The 26,166-nt window shown below is 48.0% G+C and overlaps 9 protein-coding genes across 9 annotated transcripts in view; 5 read left to right on the forward strand and 4 right to left on the reverse strand.

Annotated features, from left to right (window-relative positions):
- The window catches only part of AGABI2DRAFT_189517 (hypothetical protein), a 5,828-nt gene extending 2,631 nt beyond the window's left edge, over positions 1-3,197 (forward strand). Inside the window, exons 4-9 of the mRNA XM_006454173.1 lie at positions 2,179-2,269; positions 2,320-2,339; positions 2,394-2,450; positions 2,502-2,596; positions 2,651-2,782; positions 2,832-3,197. Coding sequence (XP_006454236.1) covers positions 2,179-2,269; positions 2,320-2,339; positions 2,394-2,450; positions 2,502-2,596; positions 2,651-2,782; positions 2,832-2,993 — 557 coding nt within the window. The 3' untranslated portion in view covers positions 2,994-3,197. The remainder of the gene's footprint in view (positions 1-2,178; positions 2,270-2,319; positions 2,340-2,393; positions 2,451-2,501; positions 2,597-2,650; positions 2,783-2,831) is intronic.
- A 744-nt stretch (positions 3,198-3,941) lies between these two features.
- Positions 3,942-8,988, forward strand: AGABI2DRAFT_182217 (hypothetical protein; the record flags this gene model as incomplete). Its single annotated transcript, XM_006454174.1, has 21 exons — positions 3,942-4,132; positions 4,185-4,302; positions 4,357-4,641; positions 4,691-4,771; positions 4,832-4,972; positions 5,026-5,171; positions 5,220-5,457; positions 5,514-5,620; positions 5,673-5,801; positions 5,855-6,237; positions 6,288-6,451; positions 6,504-6,677; positions 6,727-6,915; positions 6,976-7,161; positions 7,216-7,351; positions 7,412-7,542; positions 7,594-7,824; positions 7,871-8,050; positions 8,106-8,393; positions 8,448-8,616; positions 8,668-8,988. 21 exons carry the CDS (start codon positions 3,942-3,944, stop codon positions 8,694-8,696), a joined length of 3,696 nt encoding a protein of 1,231 aa, XP_006454237.1. The 3' UTR covers positions 8,697-8,988.
- Positions 8,989-10,384: 1,396 nt separating this feature from the next.
- Positions 10,385-11,273, reverse strand: AGABI2DRAFT_113995 (hypothetical protein; the record flags this gene model as incomplete). Its single annotated transcript, XM_006454175.1, has 2 exons — positions 10,385-10,467; positions 10,514-11,273. The coding sequence occupies 2 exons, from the start codon at positions 11,271-11,273 to the stop codon at positions 10,385-10,387; spliced, it is 843 nt and encodes a 280-aa protein (XP_006454238.1).
- Positions 11,274-12,458: 1,185 nt separating this feature from the next.
- On the reverse strand, positions 12,459-12,844 carry AGABI2DRAFT_147592 (hypothetical protein; the record flags this gene model as incomplete). The annotated part of the gene is made up of 2 exons (XM_006454176.1): positions 12,459-12,698; positions 12,749-12,844. The coding sequence occupies 2 exons, from the start codon at positions 12,842-12,844 to the stop codon at positions 12,459-12,461; spliced, it is 336 nt and encodes a 111-aa protein (XP_006454239.1).
- Positions 12,845-13,146: 302 nt separating this feature from the next.
- On the reverse strand, positions 13,147-14,789 carry AGABI2DRAFT_62131 (hypothetical protein; the record flags this gene model as incomplete). The annotated part of the gene is made up of 7 exons (XM_006454177.1): positions 13,147-13,390; positions 13,459-13,594; positions 13,648-13,760; positions 13,952-14,129; positions 14,180-14,209; positions 14,262-14,337; positions 14,391-14,789. 7 exons carry the CDS (start codon positions 14,787-14,789, stop codon positions 13,147-13,149), a joined length of 1,176 nt encoding a protein of 391 aa, XP_006454240.1.
- A 1,154-nt stretch (positions 14,790-15,943) lies between these two features.
- On the forward strand, positions 15,944-17,372 carry AGABI2DRAFT_147593 (hypothetical protein; the record flags this gene model as incomplete). Its single annotated transcript, XM_006454178.1, has 5 exons — positions 15,944-16,020; positions 16,074-16,225; positions 16,547-16,658; positions 16,708-17,116; positions 17,166-17,372. 5 exons carry the CDS (start codon positions 15,944-15,946, stop codon positions 17,370-17,372), a joined length of 957 nt encoding a protein of 318 aa, XP_006454241.1.
- A 256-nt stretch (positions 17,373-17,628) lies between these two features.
- Positions 17,629-18,978, forward strand: AGABI2DRAFT_60800 (hypothetical protein; the record flags this gene model as incomplete). The annotated part of the gene is made up of 7 exons (XM_006454179.1): positions 17,629-17,916; positions 17,964-18,159; positions 18,217-18,317; positions 18,369-18,496; positions 18,551-18,721; positions 18,772-18,876; positions 18,933-18,978. The coding sequence occupies 7 exons, from the start codon at positions 17,629-17,631 to the stop codon at positions 18,976-18,978; spliced, it is 1,035 nt and encodes a 344-aa protein (XP_006454242.1).
- A 113-nt stretch (positions 18,979-19,091) lies between these two features.
- AGABI2DRAFT_182222 (hypothetical protein) lies at positions 19,092-21,547 on the reverse strand. The gene is made up of 8 exons (XM_006454180.1): positions 21,321-21,547; positions 21,058-21,271; positions 20,798-21,005; positions 20,575-20,742; positions 20,225-20,522; positions 19,992-20,166; positions 19,606-19,932; positions 19,092-19,547 (listed from the first exon to the last, which is right to left on the reverse strand). The coding sequence occupies exons 1-8, from the start codon at positions 21,536-21,538 to the stop codon at positions 19,128-19,130; spliced, it is 2,028 nt and encodes a 675-aa protein (XP_006454243.1). The 5' UTR covers positions 21,539-21,547; the 3' UTR covers positions 19,092-19,127.
- Positions 21,548-21,633: 86 nt separating this feature from the next.
- On the forward strand, positions 21,634-25,922 carry AGABI2DRAFT_147596 (hypothetical protein; the record flags this gene model as incomplete). Its single annotated transcript, XM_006454181.1, has 9 exons — positions 21,634-21,813; positions 21,902-21,972; positions 22,023-22,820; positions 22,871-24,192; positions 24,246-24,416; positions 24,471-24,794; positions 24,849-24,986; positions 25,053-25,502; positions 25,600-25,922. The coding sequence occupies 9 exons, from the start codon at positions 21,634-21,636 to the stop codon at positions 25,920-25,922; spliced, it is 3,777 nt and encodes a 1,258-aa protein (XP_006454244.1).
- Positions 25,923-26,166: the final 244 nt, after the last annotated feature.

Raw genomic sequence — 26,166 nt, forward strand, 5'->3', positions numbered from 1 at the left:
GACACCACCTGAACAGAACCGACTGCGACTGCCCAGACTGTGAATTTGACAGGATCGAACTAAACTGCACATACCCGAACATCTGCGCTGAAGCTAGCCGAAACCTACTAGATAAGCTCGATACCGCCTGGGACCCCCGATTGCACCAAGAACAAATCATGAACCAGAACCCGAGAACAGATAACGACAAATCGATCACCTGGAAAGACAGAGAACCACCAGCAAACCTATCCGAAGCTTTCAGAATCCTCCCCCGCCCCGAAGACCAATGCGCCAGCATATACGAACCGGACGATGACATGGAAATCGAGGAGCCCAACATATTTGACACCTCCATATACCTAGCAGCTCGGACAAAAAGAACGACAAACGGGACTCTAATAGGAGCATGCGGCGTCCTATACCTAAGTAAAAAGGAAAGAAACACGGCCCTCAAGTCCAGTAAAACCCCAGACACCACGTCGATCACCCTCCTAACACTAAAAAGAACACTTGAATACACCAATAACTACGAAAATATAAACATCCATACGTCCTCAAAACAAATCTTCGAAGCCCTGACAGAAAAATTTAAATCCTGGGAAGACAAAGGATGGCTAGGCGCCCCGAACAAGATACTAATAAAGAAAATCATAACCAGGCTCAGGAACAGGAAAGGCCGGACCGTATTCTCATGGGTAGACAAAGGCGTCGAGCAAGGATACATAGCAGAAGCGAAAGAGCTAGCCGAGATGGCAATAGCCTCAAGTAATCACGAAGAAACACTCGAAGACCCTCTAACCCCCGAGGCGTACAGCCCAATTGGTGCGCGACTAGCAGGCCTCTCGCAAGCCGAAATACACAGCCTCATACGAGAGAACGAAAAACCAAAAGAATCGAAAACATCGAAACTAAACATTGCGAAAATAACGTTAGAGCTAAAAAGAAAGTACAAACAAACGACCCCTGCTGGAAAAATCTGGACAGCACTGAAGAAAGCTAAAAGAATAAACAAGAAACATAGAGAGTTCATATACAAAATAATCAAAGCGACATACTACCTGGGGAAAAAATGGGCCCACTGTACGGACGAAGAGCTCTCAAGCAGAGAGACCTGCCGAGAATGCCAAGTAGAAGACTCAATGGAACATATTCTGACTGAATGCTCAACACCAGAACGCAAAGCAATATGGGAAGCCGCAGGGAAAATCTGGACGGCAAAAGGGGGAACGTGGCAAGCCCCAAAAATAGGTGAGATAATGGGCATAAACTCGGTGATTATAAAAAACCGAAACAACAAACCGGACGAAGGTAAAACGCGACTCTACCATATCCTAATCACAGAGTGCGCACACCTAATATGGAAACTGAGATGCGAAAAAGTAATCAATGGTGACACCCCCAGCCACCAAGAGCCCGCAATGAGGAGAGCACTGAAACAACTGGAACTTAAAATGAATCACAAAATTCGCATGGATATAATACTAACAGACACGAAACGTTTCAGTAAAAAAGCTCTCGATAAGAAAACAGCCTCAGATACATGGGAAGGTATCCTAGAAAACGAATATAATTTCAACAACCCGCCAGAAAATATACCTGGGTTTTTAGTGGGTAGACTTTTCTTTAGAAATGGAGTCCCACACGCAAATATCCCTACGGGAAGTGCTTAAAGCATTTTCCCAGGGGTGGAAATCTCGTACATCCGTTACCCAAAACGATCTCTAGCCGACCCGAGAAGCTGACCCATACTATGCGGGCATAGTAGAGGCTGGTCGTCAGCTGTCAAAGGTCTCAAGAAAGGCTCCACCAAAAAAAAAAAAAAAAAAAAAAAAAGATGGTGTTAGGCGAAGCTGTGCGTCACTGATCTCTGTCACACCCTACTCTCATGATTCCCTGGAACGCCCCCAAGGCCAAGGTTCGTCCCCCGCCGCCCTGCGACCTCGCTGACTCTCCCCCAGGTCCAGCTCCGGTAGGCCATAATGGTTCATGCTTTCCAACGTGCCCACCTTTCTCCAGGCTGTCCGTACAGCGACTGAGAACACTTCAGCAGAAGAAGGAGGCCCAGGCCAAGGCATCCCGTCGAGACATCGCCACCCTTCTGGAACGAGGGAAGATCGAGACCGCTCGAATCAAGGTCGAAAGTCGTGAGCCATCACAGTCGCACATCCGCTCACTCCTTTGCCTGACCGGTGTCAGTGATTAATGAAGATATCCATGTAGAGCTACTAGAGCTCCTGGAGCTGTATTGTGAACTGTTGCTAGCAAGATTCGGACTCCTTGACCAGAAGTACAATGGCCTTTAGTCTTTCATCTCCACTCACTAACTTTTGCACGCAGTAACCGGGCACCGGATCCAGGTAAGGCGTGAATTAGTGGCCTATTCGCACCAGGGATTCACTCGCCCTGCCTAGCTATCCACGAAGGTGTTAGCAGCATCATCTACGCAGCCCCACGAACAGAGCTCAAAGGTATTCATCATATTCTCGTAAACGCTTCATTCATCTTACTGTTGCTTGCAGAGCTTCAGGTCCTCAGGGACATTCTTATGCACAAGTATGGCCGCGAGTTTTCTATCGGCGTGATGGAAAATCGCAACAATTGCATTACCGATCGTGTATGCAAGCTCTTTTACCCGTTCCAAGTACCTTAACCAATATTTGCATTGCAGGTGTTGCGTAAACTCGTCGTTGATGCTCCCTCTATGGAATTGGTAGATGCGTACCTCCGTGAACTCGCCAAAGGTTACGGAATCCCTTGGGGCTTAGACGTGGCACAAGACGCGGGATCAGGATCTGACAAGGTTTTTATTTTCGCCTACCTCCAATATCTTGGCTAACGTTTCTCCACAGGTCAAAGAATCAAAGGAAGGCGGGGAGGAACGGCAACCAGATGAGCCATCGAATGTGGCAAATGAGGAAGCAGCCGACGCTTTACCAGTATACAAGAAAGTTGAGGAGGAGGACGATTTTGATGCCCTTTCCAAGAGATTTGCTGCCCTGAAAAAACGTTAGTAGACCAGGATCAGGTATCTTACCGAACTCCTAGTTGTAAGTGAACACTCGCTACCTCCTAATCATAAGGTAGTAGGTTGTATAGGGTGCTTTGTTTCGTCGCATGTGTCGCAGTAGATGATTCTGTACATCACTTGTTCTAGTTTTTATTTCTATGTAAGGTGTATTTTAGATGTACTCAATACACACGAGAAAACGTTGCTTATACATAGTCCATTGAGGTAGGCTACAGACTACGTCGTCCTGTTATGGGGAGAACCCTTTGCCGTTGAGCAGTGTTGTGTTCGAGCTTGTCATCACCGCCATGGCACCCGGCGCCACGGCTACCAAATCTGTCAGATGCCTGTATAGTTGGCATGCTAAATTATAATTACCGGCGATAAAGTTTCCATCGCATGTAAACCCGCCCAATGTTGAAGGGTCGGGGAAACGAAACTCTCTGAAATAGGTTTGAAATGAGCGACCTTGCCTGCCTACGGAGCCCCACCTCCACATTCCTTCTCGCATAATTACAATCTCCTGAAATCAGAAAAACCATAATACTCTTTGATTCTCCACGTGTCAAAGTGTGACGTTGCTATTTAGCCTACCCTTGCGGAGTGGTCCGTGCAGGGACGAAGACTTGGATAGCACCCCTTGCTCGTCAGTCGTTTGGGTGATTAGATGAAGGTGTCAAGGGTTTATTTCGAGCGGAAGCAACGTTGACAGGCAGGAAAGTGCCCGAGTCGCGCAGCAGAAAAATGTGCTGTTAGATGCCATCAGGCCTCCAACAATACGATAAATGCTCGCTAGACAAATAAATTGAGATAAGAGGATGAGAAGGAATGATGAGTTCCCAGAGCCAGATGATGATCAAAGAAGGGTTGTCGCCTGCCATATTTGGCATGAAGGCAGGGTGGCTGTGCAAACGCCCCTGATCTTTTGGCTGCACCCGATAACATACGTCCAATGAACAGTGCAGAACAAGCCAATCTCATCTTGCATGCTGTGAATCCACGAAAAGAAAATGCAGCCACTTTCCTGAATGATCTTGGCTTAGCTGGTCCACCATCACAAGAGCGAATCAATCAGGATATAGAATCAAAACTTCTCCTCCCCCCGACTGAGTTTCCGAAGCAGCTACTTTCTACTTATCAAGTGTAAGGTAGCGTCCATAGATATCCATACTGAGCCTGATCCTATCGCATCCAGTACATGGGAACGCGAAATTTCCGCGCCCAGCCTATTGAGTCTGGACACTGCCCCTACTCCTACATCTATCTCATTCATACGCGCGGGACTGGACGGACGGGTCGTAGGGCATCGCGAGGTAAGCGAGGAACCAGTCAGTAATCATTTACGTATTATAAGTAAACTTCTATAGACTCCAAATAAACGAACCACGACGGGGCTCACTTCAACCTCACTCAACCGTGCTCCAGCTCCTACTCAGAATTTTGTTCGCGGAAAGTCTGGATACGTTCCCTTCTTGCCTGGTGGATTAGATGATATTATCATTCCCGGAGAATCGACGACGGGCACCAAACAGCTCCGGAAGGTTGCTCCTGGTCTCAGTAGAGGTCTCCGTTTGCCCGGAGATGAAGAGGATGACATTTTGGACCTTGATTTCACCGAACATACTAATGAAGAAAAGGAATCTGAAAACACTGTATGACCCTCCGACAACACTTGCGACGGGTTTCTGACTCCATTTCCAGCTTGACGGTGTAGCCCTGGACGACGGTGTAGACGTTTCAATGGAAGAACAAAATGAGATTGACACGTTACTACCAACATCGGTCAGTTATAACCCAATTTCATCTCTAACAACGCGTGTATGCTGATGCGTTTTCTCATAGACGGCGCACCTCAAGCTGGTCAAAACCCCTCAACGAAGAACTCGAAAAGCTGACATCCAAAAACGAGATTGGGCTCATGTAATTAATGTTAATCAACCGCTTTCAAACTTTCACGAGCTCGTTCCTGCAATGGCGCGTGAGGTGCGTCTTCGTCTATCTGCCTTCATCGAGAGCAAATCTCAGCTTCGGAACAGTATCCTTTTGAACTAGACACTTTCCAAAAACAGGCTGTCTACCACCTCGAACTCGGGGATTCTGTTTTTGTCGCGGCGCACACTTCGGCAGGAAAGACTGTCGTTGCAGAGTACGCCATAGGTCTTGCAGAGAAGCATATGACCCGGTTCGTTCAGTCATCAATTGCCTTGCACTCTCATTGATCGCACCCTAGAGCCATCTATACTTCACCCATTAAAGCGCTGTCAAATCAGAAATTCAGGGACTTCAAACAATCATTCTCTTCGTCTTCGGTGGGAATCCTTACAGGTGATGTTCAGATCAACCCAGAGGCAACTTGCTTGGTTATGACAACAGAGATTTTGAGAAGTATGCTTTACAAAGGTGCAGACTTGATTCGCGACGTCGAGTTTGTCATCTTTGATGAAGTCCATTATGTTAATGACGCCGAGGTACTTAGATGTTCGTTCATGCTACTTTGACATCTTCACCAAAAATTATTTTCCAGCGGGGTGTAGTCTGGGAGGAGGTTATCATCATGCTCCCAGACCACGTTAATATCATCCTCTTGTCCGCCACTGTGCCAAACACAAAAGAATTCGCTGACTGGGTCGGGTAACACACACAGTTGATTGACACATTCTAACTTGCTGATTATTCATGCTAGTCGTACGAAGAAAAAAGACATCTACGTGATTTCCACACTTCAACGACCTGTACCGTTGGAACACTATTTATATGCCGGACGAGACAAGTTTAAGATCGTTGACGCAAAGAGGACGTTCCTTTCTAATGGGTGATTGATTGCGTATCTCAGCAAAGCCATATTTTTGACATTTGCGATCGCAGCTATTCCGATGCCCGAGATGCTCTTCGGCGTAAACAGGACAAGGAACGCGAAGCCGCTGGTTTAGCGCCTGTACAGGCCACGAGAGGCCGTGGTGCGTCGGCTCGGGGTGGTGGTGCCAACTCCCGAGGGTCTACATTGGCTACTCGAGGCAGAGGAGGCCGAGGGGGAGGCCCTGCGCGCACTATACACGCGGATAAAAATGTCTACGTTCATCTTCTGGGGCATTTGAAGAAAGAGAATCTTCTTCCGGTCGTTATTTTCACGTTCTCGAAGAAGCGATGTGAAGAAAATGCCAGAACGCTAATGAATGCCGATTTGTGTACGTCAGTGGAGAAAAGTGAGGTTCACGTTGCTATAGAGAAAGCACTATCTCGACTGAAAGGTACGACTGACCATGTTTGTATTTAATGGTGACTGATAGCTATTGGGAAGGTTCCGATAAGAAATTGCCGCAAATTGCTCGCATGCGAGATCTTCTAAGTCGTGGCATTGGCATTCACCATGGCGGCCTTTTACCAATCATGAAAGAGGTTGTGGAAATCTTATTTGCACGAGGGTTAGTCAAGGTACTCTTCGCTACGGAAACATTTGCCATGGTGAGTATGTTTTCCCTCACTCATGATGTGATCATTGATGGTTTCAACCTAGGGAGTAAATATGCCTGCAAAATGTGTAGTTTTCTCAAATATACGGAAGCATGACGGTCGCAATTTCCGGGATATCCTACCTGGTGAATACACTCAGATGGCAGGAAGAGCCGGGCGACGCGGCCTAGATACAACTGGAACAGTGATTATCCTCGTCGGCGATTCTCTACCTGAGGTGCGTGTATGCGAGCTATCTAGGAATCATATTCAACGGTCTACGTCAGCAAAACACTCTCCACACTATGTTATTGGGTACACCGGGAAAATTGATGTCTCAATTCCGACTGACCTATAACATGATCCTGAATCTGTTACGAGTCGAGGCCCTACGGGTGGAAGAAATGATCAAGCGGAGTTTCTCCGAAAACAGTTCACAACGGTTATTACCCATGAATCAGAAGAAAGTCATCGAGGTTAGCGATTGAGCCTCCCTCACGGTTACATTCTTTGCGTTCGCCTGACGCAATTCCTAGAGCGAGAAGAAGCTGTCAACACTGCAGAGGTTGGCGTGCGAGCAGTGCATTCCCGACATCGGAGCATATTATGACGATATTCATGAAGCGGTCAATTTGAACCAAAAATTGATCAATATGGCTGTTCGTCATCCACAAGGCTCCAAGCTGTTGTCTTCTGGCAGAGTGGTCATACTTCGTGACAACGTAAGCTGACCGTTCTTTTCGCCGTTGGGGTCCACATTGACCGCATGCAACTAGCATTTTCATCCGGGCAACATCGGCATCCTCCTCAAAGCGGCACCACTACAGACTTTGGATTCGGGGCGTATAGACCAAAACAAAACGTACTTTGTCTTGGCACTTGTGCATCCCAATGTCAAAAGCGGTGATCGTGGTGACTACTTGTTTATTTGGCACGATATTCTACGCCTCTGCTGATAAATTCATGCGTTAGATCTTGATCCTCAGGCAGTCATGCCTATGTGGCCACTAGAAGCCGAATCACTGGTTGTTAACGATGGTGTGTACCAACTACACATCGTTCCAACTTCAAGCATCAGCCTCGTGTCCAACCGTGTCGTCAAGGCAAGTCTAATCCTCGAACAGCTCCTCTTTCTACAACTAATGGTCTACTAGGTCGATGTTGATAGTATTGTCCAACGCCACCAAATCTCTAAAATGAATGAAGGCATCACTGCTTTATCGACAGTTTTGCAGGATTGGTTGGCAAATAATGAGCCTATACCAGAAGTAGATTGGAGCAAGATACGTGCACTCGATTTTCAGGAGACTCAGCGACAAAGAGATCTAGTCCGAGAACGGAATATTGCCAGAGCTTGCCTTCGTTGTCCCGACTTTTCTTCTCATGTAAGTGCAAGACTTATCCTTCAAAAATGAGGCTGACCCTGCTCAGTATGCCATAATTCATGGAGAGAAAATCCTGCGCGCCAATATTGCTCATCTCAAATTGGCCATCTCTGATCAGAATTTGGAGTTGATTCCGGACTATGAGCAACGCATCGAAGTTTTAAAAGACCTCAAGTTCATTGATGAGAATTCCACTGTGCTTCTCAAAGGACGGGTGGCTTGCGAGGTGGGTATTTAATTTCATTCACTCCATCTTCGTGTTAAATGCGATCGTGGTTCAGATCAACTCAGCGAATGAACTCGTGCTGACTGAACTAATATTGGAGAACACACTGGCAAACTACGAACCGGAAGAGGTTGTCGCCTTGTTATCGTGTTTCGTGTTTCAAGAAAAGACCGAGGTGGAGCCATCAATTCCTCCTAGACTTCAAGAAGGCAGAGACGCTATATTAGCTATCAGTGACAGCGTTAGTCGAGTTCAAGACCGAAACAAAGTCGCATCAGAAGAGTTTCGTTCGGAGCTTAAGTTCGGCCTTACTGAGGTCGTTTATGAATGGGCTCAGGGCATGGTGAGGCGGTCATCTCCGAAAATCTGATATGAGTTGCTCAGCTATTTTATACAGCCTTTCGAGCAAATAACTGCGTTAACTGATGTGCCCGAAGGGACAATAGTGCGTTGCATTACTCGGTTGGACGAAACTTGCCGTGAAGTGAGGGATGCCGCTCGTGTCATTGGAGACGCTCGTCTTTTCAAGAAAATGGAAGAAGCACAACTTAAAATCAAACGTGACAGTAAGTTGAGATAGTCAAAACGCGTTATGTTTCGTCTGATGGTGCCAAAAGTTGTCTTTGCCGCCAGTTTGTATTTTTAGTGTCACTCCCGAAGATGAAACGAGGATATGAATGAGGATGAAACAGCAACACCAGAGAATCATGGGTGCGAGGCCGGCGGTGGGATCGCAGCAGAGAATATAGTGGAGCACCCCTGTTGCGTTCGCTCTCTTACGGAATTTCTTGCAGTTATCTGCGCCTTGGGTCTGGTAGCTAGGAATAGGATGGGTGGCACTTGAAAAGACTAGAGTGGTAGTACCATGCAAAAGTGTAGGTGTGGCTTGTATCAAGAAATGGTCGATCTATGGGTTGTTGAATACAGGTTGGACCACCGTAAGGTGACAACTGGCATCACACTGGTATCATGCTCCACGTGACTGTCTTTAGGCGCGTCCGCGGAGTTTGCGTGTGTTTTTGTCTTGACATCATACGTGCGATAAATACCGCTCTTCAGAAAAGATAATGCGACATCGTTCTACCCTTTACTTTGTGCTTTCTCTCTATGGATTCTACAGAGAGCGAGCCCGATGTCGATGCCTTCACTGAACATCAAAAGCGACGACAAACATCTCTGACTGATTCGCTGGGTAGTGTCCCCCCGTCATTCCCTTTCAGTGACGACGAGCGACCCAAAACTCGTCGCGTAAATCCACAACGTCTGGCATTGCGTCTTGGTCCTGATCTAGTTGCGGAAATGGAGGCTCTTATCTTCCCGGGTGCAAAAATGCCGACTTTTGCGACTCGAAAGGATTTCCAGGAACGTTATTGTGTGGACCGGCGGCATATATATGACTATTTCCATTCTAGAGGTGAATTGGATCCTACTCTGTATTTGACGCAAGGCATAGATTTCTTTCAGGCCTCCGTGTAGCCAAGGAGGACAAGCATACGAATTTGAAACGAGTGAAAGCTATCAAGGCGGAAAAGCCTGCGCCATCAGCCCCGGTAAGCGCATTTACTCACTTCATCTAGAGTCGACTTATTCCTAAAGTTATGTAGCTCACTCCGCCTTATTCACTTACGGAAAACCTTCAGAGCTCCAGCAGACATTCGTCTCCGGAAACGCCCCGCTATTGTCAAGAAGCACGAGCGCCCAAACGGGCTGCAACGTATCCTAATACCCGGCCTCCCAAACGCAAGAAGCAGATCATGCCTAAACGGAGAACTTCTATGAATCGAAACATTCAGTTAAGCGTTTCAGCCTCACCTCCGATGCATGCAATATCTTCTCCGGCGACCTTGACCCCGCCCTTGGAATCAACAAGCACTGCACCTGACGGAATCAACGACACATACTGGGTATCAGATTCTGGTCGAATTGGCCAACTCCTTGATAGTGAATCTTTGTCCACCATCGGAGACTCGCCAGACGATGATTTAATGACTCCAATGGAAAGCTCCTGGGCTCTGGACCAATACAACAACCTATATGATTTCTCGAACGAATATTACCCCGGCATGCACGACACTTCCCTCTACCATGCGCAGGACACCTTCATTCACTTCCCTGGCTACGCTCCTCTCGACATGCAGACTAATCCTCTTGCCGGCGAAAAAGTGGAGACATCGTTACAACGCAATCTCGAGAACTGACACTACTCTGGTTACTTGGGACGGGAGCATCTACATTTAGGCTGCGGTTTTTTTGGCGTCTTACTTTTCAGCTTATCAATCACATTTCAACGAACCTTGTATAGTTATACAATAATTCTGTACAAAACAAACTCGATTAACACGCACTATCTGTGTATAAGAGGCGAGAACCCGACAGCATAAGACTCCATACAACCGCAGGAACACTGTACGACGCGTCTAAGCCGATCATCATCTCGCGATTCCGCCGGTGTTCGCCTCTCACGAGTCCGAAGACGATCTAGATGTCGTGATGGCGCAAAGTCCGAAAGGTAAAGGTCACTCGATGCAATTTCGTTCCGGCTCTTGTGCGAAACGATCGGAGGTGCTGTTAAATCCTCACACGCCAAAGCCAATCGTGAAAGCGAGATGATGGGGATTCGTTTAAACGGACGAGGTTGATGAAGAGGTAAAGATGGAGATGGTTGCGTGGGAGAAGGCGAGATATTAACCGGTCTCAGAGAGGATGCTCTTGACTGTGGTGGTGACGGATAGAAAGAGGCAGGTCGTAAGCGAGAATAACGTGGCTTGCTGTTTCGACTGTGATCATGCGCATTCGAAAGAAGTCGTCGAGGGGGCTGTTCCCTTGAGGATGGCTCTACTGGCATGGTAGCCACGTTAGGGCAGTGATATGCGAGGGGAACAAAAGCAGGGTAGTCATGATCAGAATGGAAGGCCAAATGTCTTTCGCCGTATTTGTAATTCATGAGCTCCACTTCCTGCGGAATATATGGTTCTAGTTCGCTCATCCCATCTTCCTGGCCGTGCGGAGATAGATATAAATTTTCAACCCTCGGTTGCGAAGGAAATCGGGACATGTGGGCGGACGAAGGAGTCCAGGACGTGTTATTAGAGAGTTGACTTGACTGAAGTGTCTTTACGTCCATTGACAGCGCAAGCCTCGGGACTTTTCGCCTATGACATTCCTTATCGTTGTTCAGGAGGCTATGCTTTTCAGCAGGTTTGACTTCGTACGCGTGGGGCATGAAGATTTAAGGAGATCTCGGTGGGTGATGTCGTATACAGAATAAATCGTCCAAAAGTGGACAAATCTGGAAATTTATGAAGGGAGAAATGTGTTTGGATGGGAGGAAACACGTACCAGAAAATTTTGAGGTGAAGCGGAAGGAGGAACAGCACTCAAGGCAGGCCAACGGGTTTAAATACAGTTGCGAAGCGCTTATGTTTCGGGAGGCCATCTCCGTGTGGCAACTCACAGGAGACATTTGATATAATTGGGGCGAAGAATAAATTGCCAGAGTCGGACTGATCAGGAACAGCATACGATATTCCGGCTGCGGATGGCAGGCAGCGAGACATTGGCAATCGGCGATGACGAGAGACGTGGCCAGACCTGCGTTGTCCTAATCATGGATCAGTGCTTATCAAATCTGAGTGAATAGCGCTTCCGAAGTGACGCCACAAGTGCAGAGCTTGCCTGCATTGATAAGACATACACGCTCCAAGAAGGCCGAGTCCAGTCGTACCGTCTGTCACGTCGTCTTCTCGCTGATATGCTTTCGGGTTACATCACGAAAACACGTTCCTTGCGTGCGCGGAAATGCCCAAATGGCAACACAGGGGCCGGAAACGTGGCCATTCACAATAGCCTGAGGCGCATGGTACAGCGAGAAATTTTCGTTCTGCCGCAACACAGACTTCGAATGCCAGATGGGTCAGTGAAACAGTGTTTCGGCTTCCTTTCGCCTTCGGGAGCCACGCAAATATAAAACACCGAATTGGAGATGGTGCGGGATTGATGCCTGCCACAAGCCGTTGGGGTGCGATGCTCAAGGTGACTAAACTGAGCATGAGAGCATCAAAACAATGCTGTGAAGGACCAAAGGGTTACCGGTTAAGCCCTTCTGGGAAAGCATATTACACATGTCAAACTTCGGATTTTTCGCTCATGCTAGCGGGCTGATTCTAGAAGCGTCAACACCATGAGGCAGCGATGTCTCCAACGCCGTTTTCTCGTTGTCCTATGAATAAATGACTTGAGTGGGTTCATTTTATTCCTATCGGTAATCATATGTACACTACAATATACGTTTCATCACATCCGCTTCATACTATTACCCATAATGTCAGCGACTCGTGTAAGAAGAAAAATCGATTAAAGCATTGTGAAGCACTGATCGATTCTGAAAAGCGTATAAACAGCATTGGGATCACGCATCTTCAGCATCAGACACATTGAAAGCCCCAGGCATGTTCTGTGAGGCAGCTCTGCGCTGGGCTAGCCTTGCTGATCTGCGTCGTTGACCCTGTATTTCTGATCCTTCTTCCCGCCGTTTTTGAACCCAGTCTTCAAGACTACCCGTCGTTTTAGATAGACCCTTCCATTCATGTCTCGCAATATGACTGCCGGTTTCAGCACTTGACCAAGCCGCGCTGATCAACACCGGTTCCTATTACGATATCAGCGCATTTAACAAATAGCCTTAATCAAATACATTACTTGTGAGTGCCAGCTAACGTCACGAACGCAGACGTGCGGACGGCCTCCACGAAGGGGCTCGGCGTCGGGAGCTGAGGGGTCAAATGTGATTGGCATTGTCCTCGACCGGTCAAGCACTTGAACTATGCGGCCGTCAAGGGACCAGATCTGGGACATAATAGTAACTGTTAATTCTCGATAACAATAGTAGTGGTGACACCTTACATGAATCTGACCATCAGCCGAACCAGAGTATATATACTGAGAACCCGTGGTTGACGCAGGACTGAAGTGGCATCGTATAAGAGTACGGTAGACAGTATGGCCACTGTATGTCATCACACTGCAATCCTTGGGGTGGGCCTTTGTCCGCGGCTTGGTGTAGCGCGAATACCTGAATGAAAGCTGACCACTTCGAACTATGATGGAAATGTGGTATCGCACCTGTAGTCAAATCCACGAATGCCGTAGTGTTTATCTTTGACGGACTCAAATTCTTGGCTCGAACGCATTTTACGCAAATCCCACAAACGCAAAGCTTGATCTTTGCCATTGGATATCACATATCGACCATCCCCTTTGGCCGAGACATATGTAATACCCTCAGTATGTCCGACTAATACACCCGAGGGTTTTTGCGAAGCTCCTAACGACCGTCTATCCCTTGATCCATCACACATATATATACATTAGATATCCATAAGAAAAGTAATTGCACATTTGAAGCTTACCAGACTTTGAGAAATGTGTCATCAGAAGCACTGACGAGCACATTTCCGGACGATGTGTCGGCCCAACAGCAACTATTCACATCATCGCTGTGAGCCGAAATTTTGACCGTACGTTCGTTAGCTAAGAGGTCATAGACTTTCGAAAGACAAGATGAGGCAGTGAAATTGATTTCTCATGTGGACACAAACCGAATATTTTGCCATTTCCTCCTGCTACTACTTCATTCCCATCTGCAGAGAATCGACAGCTGTAGATCCCAAAACTTTCACCCATAATGTCATCAAAACTGTGACGACTTCGACTTCTGGGAGAGTCGGAAAATGGAATGGCAACTTGTTGTGGTGAATCTTCCCGAGTACTCGTCATATAGACAGTGGGGGTCTGGCGGCTACGTGAGATAGATATCCCAAGTGGAGCGAGGCACTTACGATTGAGGAATATATCATTCTAAGAGAGATTAGTGGTGCCTGTTAGAGTAAAATTGGTACAAACCTTTCATTGTCCGGAGAAAGGTTGGCATCTGTTATTGTCCACCGACCAGCTCTTCCTTGAATGGTCCTCGTAACTTTCATAGTCGTTCTCATGCTGTCGTCCCCATAGCCCATAAAACGCCGGTGAGGAAAAATAGGCTGAGGAGGAGCGCTTGTATCAAAGATATGCAGGCGGAAATCTAAATGAGCAATGAGAGAGTGGTATGTGATGATTGCTGGATTTGTTGACCTTGAGCACAGGTGTAATAGAAGGAAGAATCTGAATCGACATATAAGAAGGATCCCAGTATCAGTAGATACGAAACACTAACCGGCAGAGAATTGTCCAGTATAAACGTTAGCAGCACACTCTGCGACGGTTGTACCATTTGAGTTCGGAACCATGTCCTACCAGCAGAGTTTGACCATCGAATAGTAAGACAATGGCGTCAAACACATACACATGAGAGGTCTTCTCGACAAGCCACTGGTATTGCCTTGGAAGTCTGAGCTAATACATGCCTAGCGAGGTTTGCAGTGTTTCGTTTGCCCCGACTCTTGTGGCCGATTCTTCCAAAATCCCCGCTATATAGAAGTTCGACACCTTCTTTGATGGGCTCTTTTACTTCTTCATACCACGGCGGATGCCCCATGTTGCGATTCTCGTAGTCCCAATCATCTTCATCCTCATAAAGGCCACTTTCTTGGTCGTCACTGTCGTCTTGATCTTCATCTTCTACGCGATACAAATGAGAACCACTGTCACCAGAAGCGGCCCTGAGAAGTCGAGTGAGGTTGCGTAAACTTAGACCACTGAGATTGAAGGTTGCTGGGCCTCCGGATGCACCGTCCGCTTGCATTGAAAACAGGTCTTTGAAGCGATTGGGTGGTGGTCAATAAGAGAAGCTAGAAAGCATACCACTCAGGATGTCCTGGACGTCGACCCTCGACACGGAGTTTGCATCATCGACGTCGGAGGGGTCTGTTTGATGTTCGTCTGGATTCATAGGAAAGAACGAAGGAACCAGAAGTAATAGACAACCGCTTACTACTACATACTGATAGGAGAGTGATCGTGAGATCATGTCATCGCCAGAAACGGAACATACCAAATACGGCCACACAACGTCCGCCAGAAACGACAAGTCCGTTTCGACAAGTAGCCTCCATATCCTCTTATTCCATTTTCCAAATACGCGCTACAGCACCCATATGGCTGCGCCGCCATTTCGGATAACAGCAGACGAAATCAACTGTCTCATATACTCTTACTTCAAGGATTCCGGTTTGTAGTCAATTCACTACGCCTGCTTCAGATCATCTAAGGTTTATTCAATTTTTCTTCTCAGGCTTCAACCATTCCGCCTTCGCATTATTCTCGGAGGGCTCCCTGAAAAATTCTCCATGGTTTAGCAAGCACATACCTCGCGGCGAACTCATTGATTTGTTAAGCAAGGCTCTACTCTATATTGAAGTCGAATCGCACTGGCGCGGCGATTCTATGACTACGAATTGCAAAAATAGATTTTCTCTATTGGAGCGTCATGTCTGCACAGACAAGCCTTCCCCTACAGTCCTACTCAAACCACCTGCTACTTCTCGATTTGCCTCCTCCCTCAGGACAACCACACACCCTTCCAACGAGGACGCATCTATCTCTCGAAATTCTCAAATTCGCAGGATATCAAGTGATAGCTTCTACAGCATAAACACTCCCCAGGCAAATGGTACTTCAGCTTCAGGTGATACCACCACTAAACGAAAAGGCTCACCCAATCAGGTTGATGGTCCCGTTGAAAAGCGGGCTAAACGCGAATTTGATGACATGGACTTAGACTCCTCAAGGCAGACTAATACTAGGCAGACTGCCTCGGCTCAGGGTTCATACGTCAAAGTGCCTGCTGTGACACAGATTTCAAGCGCATCTCAAGAAAACGGAGTCGATTCTCTAAAGCGTCCCCGGTCTCGTATTAGTCAAGGGCCCATAGATGAAACCACCAACCCCCAGGCCATCATGATACTTTCTGGCCACCGCAAGGAAGTCTTTGTCTGTTCATTCAATCCAACAAAGCATACTTTGCTCGCCACCGGGTATGCTCAACTTGCTAAATCAAAAGATTTTTCAGCTTCTTACGTATCAGTAGATCCAAAGACGCTGTAGTTAATTTATGGAATCTTCCTTCTCCTCCAGCATCCAGAGACCAATTCGCGACTTGGAATGGAAGTCCAATAACAGTAGACAATTATGTGAAGGACGTACAAGGAGATCTGACTGCACTAAATTGGAACTCGCAAGGCACTCTATTGGCTGTCGGGTCTTATGATTCCATTCTTCGAATATTCACATCTGAGGGCAATCCCTACTTTACAAACCATCAACACCGGGTGCGGTCATAGTTTACATGGATTACTATTGCTTGAGGCTAATGCAAGGTGTAGGGGCCCATTTTCTCCGTGCGGTTTTCTCAAGATGGGCGACTATTATTGTCTGCCAGCTTGGATGAGACCACTTGTCTCTGGGATGTAAAAGAAAAACGACTGTTGAGACAGTTCCGATGCCATCAGGGTATGGGCCATCTAAGTGGTTTTGGACAGGATCCCTCACGTTGTTCTATAGACTGTTGCCTAGACGTGGAATGGATGGACGCGACGACATTTGCAACCGCTGGTGCTGATGGCAACATATACGTGATGAAAACCGATAATCCAGAACCTATAAAGAAGTTCAGGTTCGTTGATTGGCTGTTTATGGTTGTCTGAGCTGAAAAATGTATACAGCGGACACGAGGATGAAATTAACCAGTTGAAATATAATCCATCCCGAACGCGGCTGGCATCATGTTCAGACGATACCACGACGCGCGTTTGGAGAGTCGATAAGATTGACAATGACTCTGAAGAAACTATCCCGGGCCTTGCGACTTCAGAGGAAACGATTGTTCTTACAGGGCACACTCATTCCGTAAATTCAATCGGATGGTTGCCCGTAACTGACACTGGGACGAATGAGATCGTTGCTACTTCCTCGTTCGATTGCACAGTGCGCGTGTGGGATGCGATGACTGGAAAATGTATAAAGGTTCTCGCCGACCATAAGCGACCCGTTTATACCCTCATTTTCAGCCCTGATGGAAAATGGCTTGCCACTGGCGGTGGCGATGGCTATCTATTCATTTATTCAACCAAGGTATGTGGCGTGATGCTGCCGCGATTCTGTGCTGACTTAGACTAAAAAGACATGGGAAAAGAAATGGACATGGTTTGCGGGACTCGAAAAACCTGGCGTATTTGAAATTGCGTGGCAAATGGTGGCGGCGTTAGGTTTAAATCGGCTCGCAGTCTCGCTAGAGTGTCGACAGGTAGCAATTGTTGACGCGTCCAAAATACCTGTTCTTCAAGACACTGATCAGGGCGTAGTTGGTGCGATCCAATCCGTGCCATGACATATTATCAATGTATCGTACTATATGGGGTATCATAGTCCGTAATGTTTTGTGTAGCAGTACTTATCTCTATTGCATTGTTTGAACGTTTTTAGTAACCACGCGGTCAATTCCGGGACTCGGCCTTCGGCAACTTCTGTGATGACGTCGTTCGTGCCGCGTTGATTGAGAAACAATACGGCCGGATATAAATACGGACAACCAAGACGCAGACATTCAACTGCGACAGTAATCATCTCGACTTCATACTGCCTACATGTTCCAATTGGGACTATCTTTGCTACGGCCGGTCGTACCAGCGGCTCGGTCTGCTGTTCGGCCAACGATTGTGTCTGTTAATATCCGTCCGGCAGTGGTTTCAGGCCGGATTTCTACTCGATCGTTCAGCAGCCTGAGAAAACCATCATCTATCTTGAACGAACTCAAGAAAAATCCCACAAATGGATGGTCTCTCAAGCAGGGAGCACGGTTCTTTCAGTCAGGAGGGGAAGGCGTTCGTCAAGGAGCTGCGGGAATCTCATGGCAGCGAATGGCCGCCACAGCGGTCAGTAATCTTTTGCAATGGAATTCCCCCTATTAATAGCGAAATAGGGAGGAGTTGCAGCCGCGGTAGTCATCTTGGAAGGTACATTGAACCGTGATACGCGCGCTCCTCTGAGTGATACAGAGCGTGCCTACCTCAATGAAAGCTTCAAATACACTGCTGCTGGGCTAGCATTTACCGCGCTTGCTGCTAGACAAATGTTCAAGTCAGGTTTTGCATTCCGGGTGATGTCATCTAACCCTTGTAAGTATTGTTATTGAGCGCCCCACGATCTTCTTTATCCTTATAGTCTCTTTCTAGGGATGGTCCTTGGATTTAGTCTCGTTGGTAGTATTGCTACAATGGCAGGTGCAATGTATACACCTCCTGAAAGGCCTATTCAGAAACATCTCTTGTGGCTGGTGCGTGGACGATCGCTATGGTACTTGCGTCGATTGCTGATCAAATCTTAGGGTTTCAATGCTTGTCAAGCGGCCGTCCTGAGTCCTCTGTTTTTCTTTAGTCCAGCCATCCTCTCACGCGCGGCCCTTTACACTGTCGGAGTCGTCGGATCAATATCATACATCGGCGCCACAGCAACGTAGGCCACCTACACTTTCTTTGTGAGGATTTGACTTTGACCCTTGTGTCATAGGAATGACAAGTATCTTCATCTTGGAGGACCTTTGCTTGCTGGCGTGACTGTCGTCGCTTTGAGTTCTCTCGCGCCTATGGTCTTACCCATGGGTATCCGTGGTCTTGCCATCAGCGAGTCTATTTCTCTATACGGTGGATTAGCGGTATTCGGTGGATTTGTCCTCTACGAGTATGTGACAATCTTTTCTGTTAGCGTTGAACTGACTGACTCTGTTTTAGTACACAAAAGATTCTGCAACATGCTCGCATGTCGGAAACGGGGTTGTTCAAACTCGATGCCCTCAATGAATCTATTGGCCTTGAGCTGGATATGCTCAATATCTTGTACGCGTCTCGTCTTCTTCTATCGCATTACTTTTGAACCCTAACTCGTTGGATAGCATTCGACTAGTGCAAATACTTGGTGGGCGTAATAATCGAAAATGATGTCTCCAAGTTATCTCCAATTACAGTAGCGTATATAATAGCGATAATCTCAACACGCAAGTACAACGGTTACGGGCATGGAAATACGTGGCTCTAGGGAGATGGTGGAAAGTGGCCAAGGTTTCCATTTAAATACCACTCAGACTGATTTATGGCCCTGGTGCTCCTAGCTGCTGGAGGGTCTGAATGAAGCCTCCGGGATCGACAATCTCGGTCCCACCATATATAATCTTTCGATTACTCTTTTTAGCCCACTCTTCAAGGTTTCCAAATTCGACGTAACCTGCACCCCCAACAATGAACACCATCCCTTCTGCAAAAGTCATACGCTTTGGTCTTGCACCACTACCTCCTGCGGCACCGGGCAAGCCCACATTCGCATTTCGTGGCGCACGCGGATCAAGGAAGATATAATCATCTGTTTCTTGCAGAGACTGATTGGAAGCGGATGAGGAGTCCATCAGGGCTTCTGTAAGACGGGTGACGGGAAGCAATTTGTTAGCGGGCAAAAAATTCTTGACGCCTGATATGAGATTCTCGAATGCTCCATCTTTGAGACGATCTGTAAACTAGAATGTCGCGTTTTTTTCAAGTGTCCAAAGAGATAGGGTATGTCAATATACACACCTTGTTTCCAACGAAAGCGCTAAACCCTTTGAATAGTTCCCCTCCTTGACTAGTTACACCAGAATTTGGAGTCGTCGAACCGGTATTAGCACCGAGGTTCCCTGAAACCATGCGCGAAATCTCTCTCGTACGACGGACATATTCAAATGCAGCGATATCCGCTCCGGCAGCTTTCAGCTCCTTTTCAAGTTCGAGCAGGTCGTCTTTGCTGATCGCATGGTCGGGGGTGGAAAGGTAGAAAACAATGACGAGACGGAGTTTATCCTCTGGTGTGAAATTACCATCCGGGCGGTTTGTTCGTAAAAGTTCGAGAATGGACGCTGTGGTCTATGGAAAGAGGCAAAGTGAGAAAGAAACGTTCGAAATAGAATTTTGTTTTTCAGTACCTGCTTTGAGATAGCTTCTTCCGTGCTGAAGAGTTCATCCAGTCCACGCTTTTTGATCTGTTCGAGAAGAGCGGTGGCAATATGGACATGGGCGTCAAGTGTAACCTTCCTTGCTGTTAGCTCTGGTAACTGCGTGATGGCGGTTTTCAAGTGAGCAGCATTGGCTGAAAGGTCCCTTGCCATTAAGCAGATGAGAAACGAGATAGCATATATGTCAGTAGACAAACACTCACAGTTTTGAAATATCGTCTACATCGCTAACACCCGTATTCCTCGTGATTTCAGCAGCATCTTGCTTATACTTGTTGAGCTCGACGTCGATGTCTTCTGCCACGTGAGGAAATGGGTTGGCATAGTTTCGACCCCAAAAGAAGTCTTTCGAGTCGAGGTCGTATCTTTGATTCTTTTGGTCTTTGGGAACAACGATTCGGTTAAGCTTCATAGAAAAGCAATCGGAGAGTAGGGCCTGATATGTCCAACCATGAGAGACGACGGAGGTCAGGTCAATATTGCGGTCGAGAATTAATAAAACTATAGATGACGGTGAGCGATAAGCACAAGGAAAAAGGAAGAGCATGCATACGTGGGCGCTGGAGAGTCGACAAGCCGGTTGAGTCTGGTGCGAAAAGAGCGTTGGAAGGGTTGGTGGAGCGGGATGCAGTGATGATGGCATCGCGAAGCTTGAGTTCAAGTTTCTTGGCCACCATTTCGGCAGCATTGCCCCGGGGAGCTCGGATAAAAGGAACATGACCTGCAATGAAAGGTTAAAAGATGCATGACTAAAGACCATATCGATGAGGACATGCCAAGAGTTGCCACTGCACTAAAGAGGCCATGCGCGACCCTTTCAATTTCTTCTTCAATCTGCTGCTCTGTCGAGGATGGAGAGTTGAGGATAGCATAAGACGAACGTTCTATAGGCGCTGTGGTTTCTGGGGCAACAGCCGGGGGTGGAGGAAGGAGAGAGAAGAGAGAAGGCGACGGAGAGAGGAAAGACAGGTACTGGTCGACGATCTACAAAGGAAAGGTGAGTTGAAATCACTTTTGCGAGGGGTTTGCACTTCACCTGCGCAACGAGATCGCCAGTGCCGTCTTGAGCTACGGAGGCAGCAAGCTCTTCGAGGAGGGATCGGGGCAAAGGTTCCACAAAATTGAGATGAAAAGACTCGTAAAGGCCCTTCTGTAGGTCCTGTGCGATCCGGCGGATGTTGGGGAGAGTGGGAGAGACAAAATAGACGGCGGGAACGTCTGGTAAAGCGGGCCTAGGGGAGAGCAGTTGACTGGGAAACGTGAATCAAAAGGAGGAAGGCGAGGGCGAGCGGGGCGTACACGTGAAGAGTTACACCGACATCGCGGAGGTCCTGGACTCTGAGGACAGTCGCGAGGACATCTTTTGTCTGCTGGTCCAAGACGAGGATCTTCCAGACGGGGGCTGCAGACTGGGCGAGTGGAGACGGGTGGGTGTCCTGGGTGTTGTTGAGGTTGAGGAGGGCGAGGAGGGCGCGTGTCTGTGCGTTCTGCAGCGACGTCGCGGCGTGTTTGGCCATGGCCGTTTCTCGACACGAAACTGCGACACGTGGGCCAGTTCCTAATTAGTCCTTCCATATACGGCAGTCCCTGGTTGGAGTTGTTGCCTCGTGCCATGATCCCGCCCAGCCCTTCCACCCAGTTTCTTGCCACCCACTCTGCTACAATCCTCGCGCCGGCCGCACCCACAGGGACTGTCTCCAACGGTAATGGAAGCTTACTCGACCAAAATTTTCACACTGTCTGTCCGGGCAACGGCCTCGACGCGGCTTCAGCAGGTGTGATCGCTGCCCTAGTACTGTCCGGCGCAATTGGCCTATCCATTTGGGCAAGTGGTTGTTATCTGTCGCCTCCTCAGCTCATCGATTACACCCAACATATAGCTCATATTCGCCGCCCTCCGCCCCCGCTTTCGACAGGTCTATGGTCCACGGGAATGGTTTGTTCCGCCAGAGTGAGCACACCATCTATCATTCATTTTTATTTATCCTCACTTTCCAACAGATCGCGGCCAAAACCACTGGGGTCGGGCTTCTTCGCCTTCCTAAATCCTCCAGTACCCATCGTCCCCGATGTCTCCCAAGATGTTCACGATGCTGGCCGTTCAGCTAGCAGGGATGCTCAACTCTTTCCCTCGGATGAACAACTCTCCCAACGGACACTGTTGCTTGCTCTCTTCATTGCCATAGGCTGGTCCATTCTCGCTCTCGGTGGTGCACTTCCAATGTACCTCGTGAACACACCATGTCACACTCAACTTCCTACACATACGACTTTCGGCGGCGACTACTCATCTCTGCAAGACCTTAGTCTCGTCCGACTTTTACGACTTTTTGACGAAAAACACATTCAAACCACGACCCTTGACAGTCTGTCACGCCGAGCGTTGATTGGCGACCCAAACGATCCTGCTAATACCAGGCTTCGAATCATCATTCTCACCGCTATCACTTTGGTCCTCGCCCTTCTCCCCGCACTATGGGCGATCTTACAGCAGTTCAACATCATTCTTGACTATCGTAAACGGTGGTTGCAGATCAAATGTGAGGGTAAAGATCTGGGCTGGCTTAGTTCCAAAAGTGCACCTGGTTTTCAGGCGTGGGGAGAAAAGCGTTTCAAGAGCTTCATAAAAAATATTGGACTTACATCCGGCATGGATGAAGATGAACGAGAGGCCAGGCGCTCAAGACGCAATGATGGGAAACATACCCGTCGGAAACCTAAAAGAAGAGAAGAGGAGGCACCCTTGTATGGCTCGGAGAAGGATAACGAAGTTGATATCCAGTGCCTTTTCTCAATATCGTACGTGTTCTCACAGATATTAATCAGATAAATGTCTAAATTTTATTCAGTGATACCCAGCATATCGCATTGCTTATTGACCAACGGGACGAAATTTTAGAAAACCTTGAGATTGCCGAGGCCCACTACATCAACTCGTTCCAAGTCACAACTCCTGATCCGTCTGTTCTTGATTTTGAACCACATCCTCCACCGCCCCTAGATCCAAGTCGCCCGTATATTAGCCGGCCTCTCCCGCTTGGACAGGGTGCTCCCCCTCGTACAAAGAAAAGACGTGCAATCAACCGTGCATATGGCACAACATCCCTCGCCCCCACATCATTTGTAGCACACTCATCCTTCTACAGACTACGAGGCGTGAATGGTCTCAGCGGAGGTCGATTGAGAGGGTCCAACACGCCCAGCTTCACAGAATCGATCAGTTCGCGAATTGTCGGTAGCCGTTTCTTGGAGATAAACAGAAACTCGGCTACATATGGACGATTGACACTCGGCAACCGTATTTCTGTGGATAGGCATGGGCAACTAGGTCCCAGCGGTGATCAGGAAGCAGGGTCGCGAACCAGTTGGATTCCCGACCCCCGACTGTATGGTCCGAACTGGGGTGCTGAGCCGTTCAATGGTGAAGGCATTTCAGAACACCCAGGACCCGAATATATTGATGAGCACGGCGTGAAAAGGTCGGCAATCCGATCAAATAGCGAGACTATCAGAGTCCTTGGTGAGAATACCGCAACTTCGCCTGGGGGAGAATGGTGGTCTGAAGCAGGGGGCCCAATCGAAAGCGAAACTATGTATAACGGGTTCAGTCACGAGGAAGATTGGGTTGATTTGGAGAAAGAAAATGGCCCAGGAAAAGATTTTAACAGTGACTTTAACGGGTTGCCGCCTAGCGCCGGACCATCTAAATTTAGACGAAGGCCACCGGTACCGGAGGCGGAAGCTGTCTCATCCTCCAGGCGTGAGACCTTTCCCCTTCGCCGAAGAGATCAGGAGCTTCCGCCTGTCCCTCCGCCTCATCTGCGTCTTCAACAGTCCCAGCCATTCGTTCGACCGCTTGATGGGCTGAATTTTGAGGATCTTGGTCACGTCTATGAAGATATTACTCATTGGAGGTCCCAGCTCAAGTCCATCAATTCTCAAATTTTAGACGCGCAAAAACAAAGCTACGATGACATCGCCGAGGGAAAAAATATTCGAGGATGGTTGATTGTCGGTCGCGGCTTGAGGCATCTTCCGGGTGTGGAGGTAATCGAAGGGAGAGCCAAAGAAGACATTCGCTGGGATGTTTTACAAAATGAACGGACCCTGTTAGACAGGATGGTTTTTTGGACCATTGTTTGTATTGTTGCGGTTTTGTTGGCCGTTGGTTGTAAGTTTCATTCAAGATAACTAAACCAATAACATACTAACTCGTTGTTATAGTAACCGCCGCCGCAGGGCTTGCAGTTTCACCAGCTCCGGATGTAGTGCGATCCTTGCCCTTTTTGGAGCCATTACTATCAACCGGTACGCTTGCGAGTGGTATTGCAACCGTACTCCTGCCTGCGGTCGCAGCGACTTTGTTCATTGTTCTTGCTGTCTATCTCATCCACCGTGAGCTTAATCTACAATTCTTCACTAATTTCGGCATCTGACCTCCACTCTCAGTCGTTGCCAATATCCATGGATCGATCTCGAGGTCGAGCAGCCAGCTTTTCATTTTCAAGACAATCTTTTACTTTCTGGTGATCACAGCCACGATGTTCCTTACCGCAGCAGGTGGTTTATTGTTCGCGTTACAAGCATTCGTCGACGGTTCTCGTCATGCGCGTTCAATCGCCAGTGGATCGATCTATATAACCGTCCTGATCCTCGCGATCGTCATTCTTTTTGCAGTCATTGTTCCCGGCCTCCTTCTGCTTCAACCCATCCGTTTATGGAATGTGCTCAGAGCTGAACAGCTAGCCGTCACTCCGCGTCAGCGTTTTCGAGGTGAGTGTTTCAGCTAGAAGATGCGATCAGAGTTTCAATACCTTTCTCTTGCAGCTGTATATCCACGAACATATGATCCGACCTTTGCTTTGAGTTCTTGTATACTCGCCCTCATGTTTGCCTCTACGTTCTCTCTTATATTTCCGATCATTACTCCTGCTGTCGTTTTGCTATTGCTATTGAACCTTGTCGGTGAGTATCAAGATTGATTGCAAATATCAAGGTATGGGGTGGCTAATTCCGGTTCTTACCTCACAGCGCATCGATATCTGATCGGTTACGTATACGCACGGATGCACTCACAAACAGGTGGCCTTCTGCAATTGTGGCTCCTGAAGCGCTTTGCAACCTTATGCTCTTTTCAACCTATCCTCTTGGGTTCAATCTTTTTAAGTCGTAGAATCTGGATTGAAGGAGGGATTTCGATTGGAACTGGTGTGGCTGTTATGATCTTCGTCGAAATATATGCTACCTTGAAGTTAAGACTCCCGGGCCGGGGTTCACTGCGAGCTATTACGAGGGATTCACTGGACCACTTTGCCCGCGCTGCTGAACGTCATCTGGAGGATAGCCGAGAGGAAATGACGAGTGAAAACGATACGCGAGGGCATTTCACTCGGGGATCCATGGCATCGGTCCTGGACATGATGAGTCTAACCTTGGCTGTTAAGCCTTCTGCGCCAACGTATCGTGGACCCGTGCCGCTACGTAAGTTTCCTCTTTGCTCCCTGTCTTACTGCTTTTCGTTGACTAGTCGTCACCGGTTTTACGTCCATTTTCCGAACGGTGTCTTTAATCTAAACAGCTACAGAAACACTAGATGACTTAATAGCCACGGAAAGGGCTGCTCGGACGCATCCTGATACTCCACCTCATTTACCACCTCATTTACCACCGCTACCTTTCTCCGACCATGCGGATGACATGGCGGGAATTCTTTACGCTCCCGAACTTATAGCACCCTGCCCGATCATATGGTTACCAAGGGACTCTGCGGACGTGGCTGAGTCGGAAGCAGCAGACTTGAAGAGATATCATGCGCTGGAGTGCACGCTCGACGTCAAATCAAAAGACAGCTTGATGCGCCAACGATCATCATCATCGCGTGGGAGGCGTGCCCCTAGGTGAGGGGAGGAAAGGGGACAGTTTGTTTCATACGAAATTCACGATTTTATGTATGCTTAATTTCTTGGGCCATGTTGGAAACGATAGATGCTGTATTGATAGGAATAGACGAGGCTGATTGCACGAGGGCGAGGGAGGTTTCGTCGTGGCTGGCAACGGAACTAGAGCGGGATGGCCGGCAGGCACCAGCAAGATCTCAAGAAGCACTAATGTAGGTGATGACGTCAGGCGAACTGGCCCTGTTTAA

The sequence above is a fragment of the Agaricus bisporus genome (assembly GCF_000300575.1).
Source record: "Agaricus bisporus var. bisporus H97 unplaced genomic scaffold AGABI2scaffold_1, whole genome shotgun sequence".
NCBI lineage: Eukaryota > Fungi > Basidiomycota > Agaricomycetes > Agaricales > Agaricaceae > Agaricus > Agaricus bisporus.

What these genes read in the sequence shown, in the direction of transcription:
- AGABI2DRAFT_182222 (XM_006454180.1), bottom strand. Translation starts at nt 21,538, where the DNA reads ATGGCCAAACACGCCGCGACGTCGCTGCAGAACGCACAGACACGCGCC. An exon ending in TAGTGCAGTGGCAACTCTTG is followed by an intron (nt 20,743 to 20,797) that starts GCATGTCCTCAT and finishes CTTTCATTGCAG; the next exon opens with GTCATGTTCCTTTTATCCGA. An exon ending in AAGAAGCTATCTCAAAGCAG is followed by an intron (nt 19,933 to 19,991) that starts GTACTGAAAAAC and finishes CTCTTTCCATAG; the next exon opens with ACCACAGCGTCCATTCTCGA.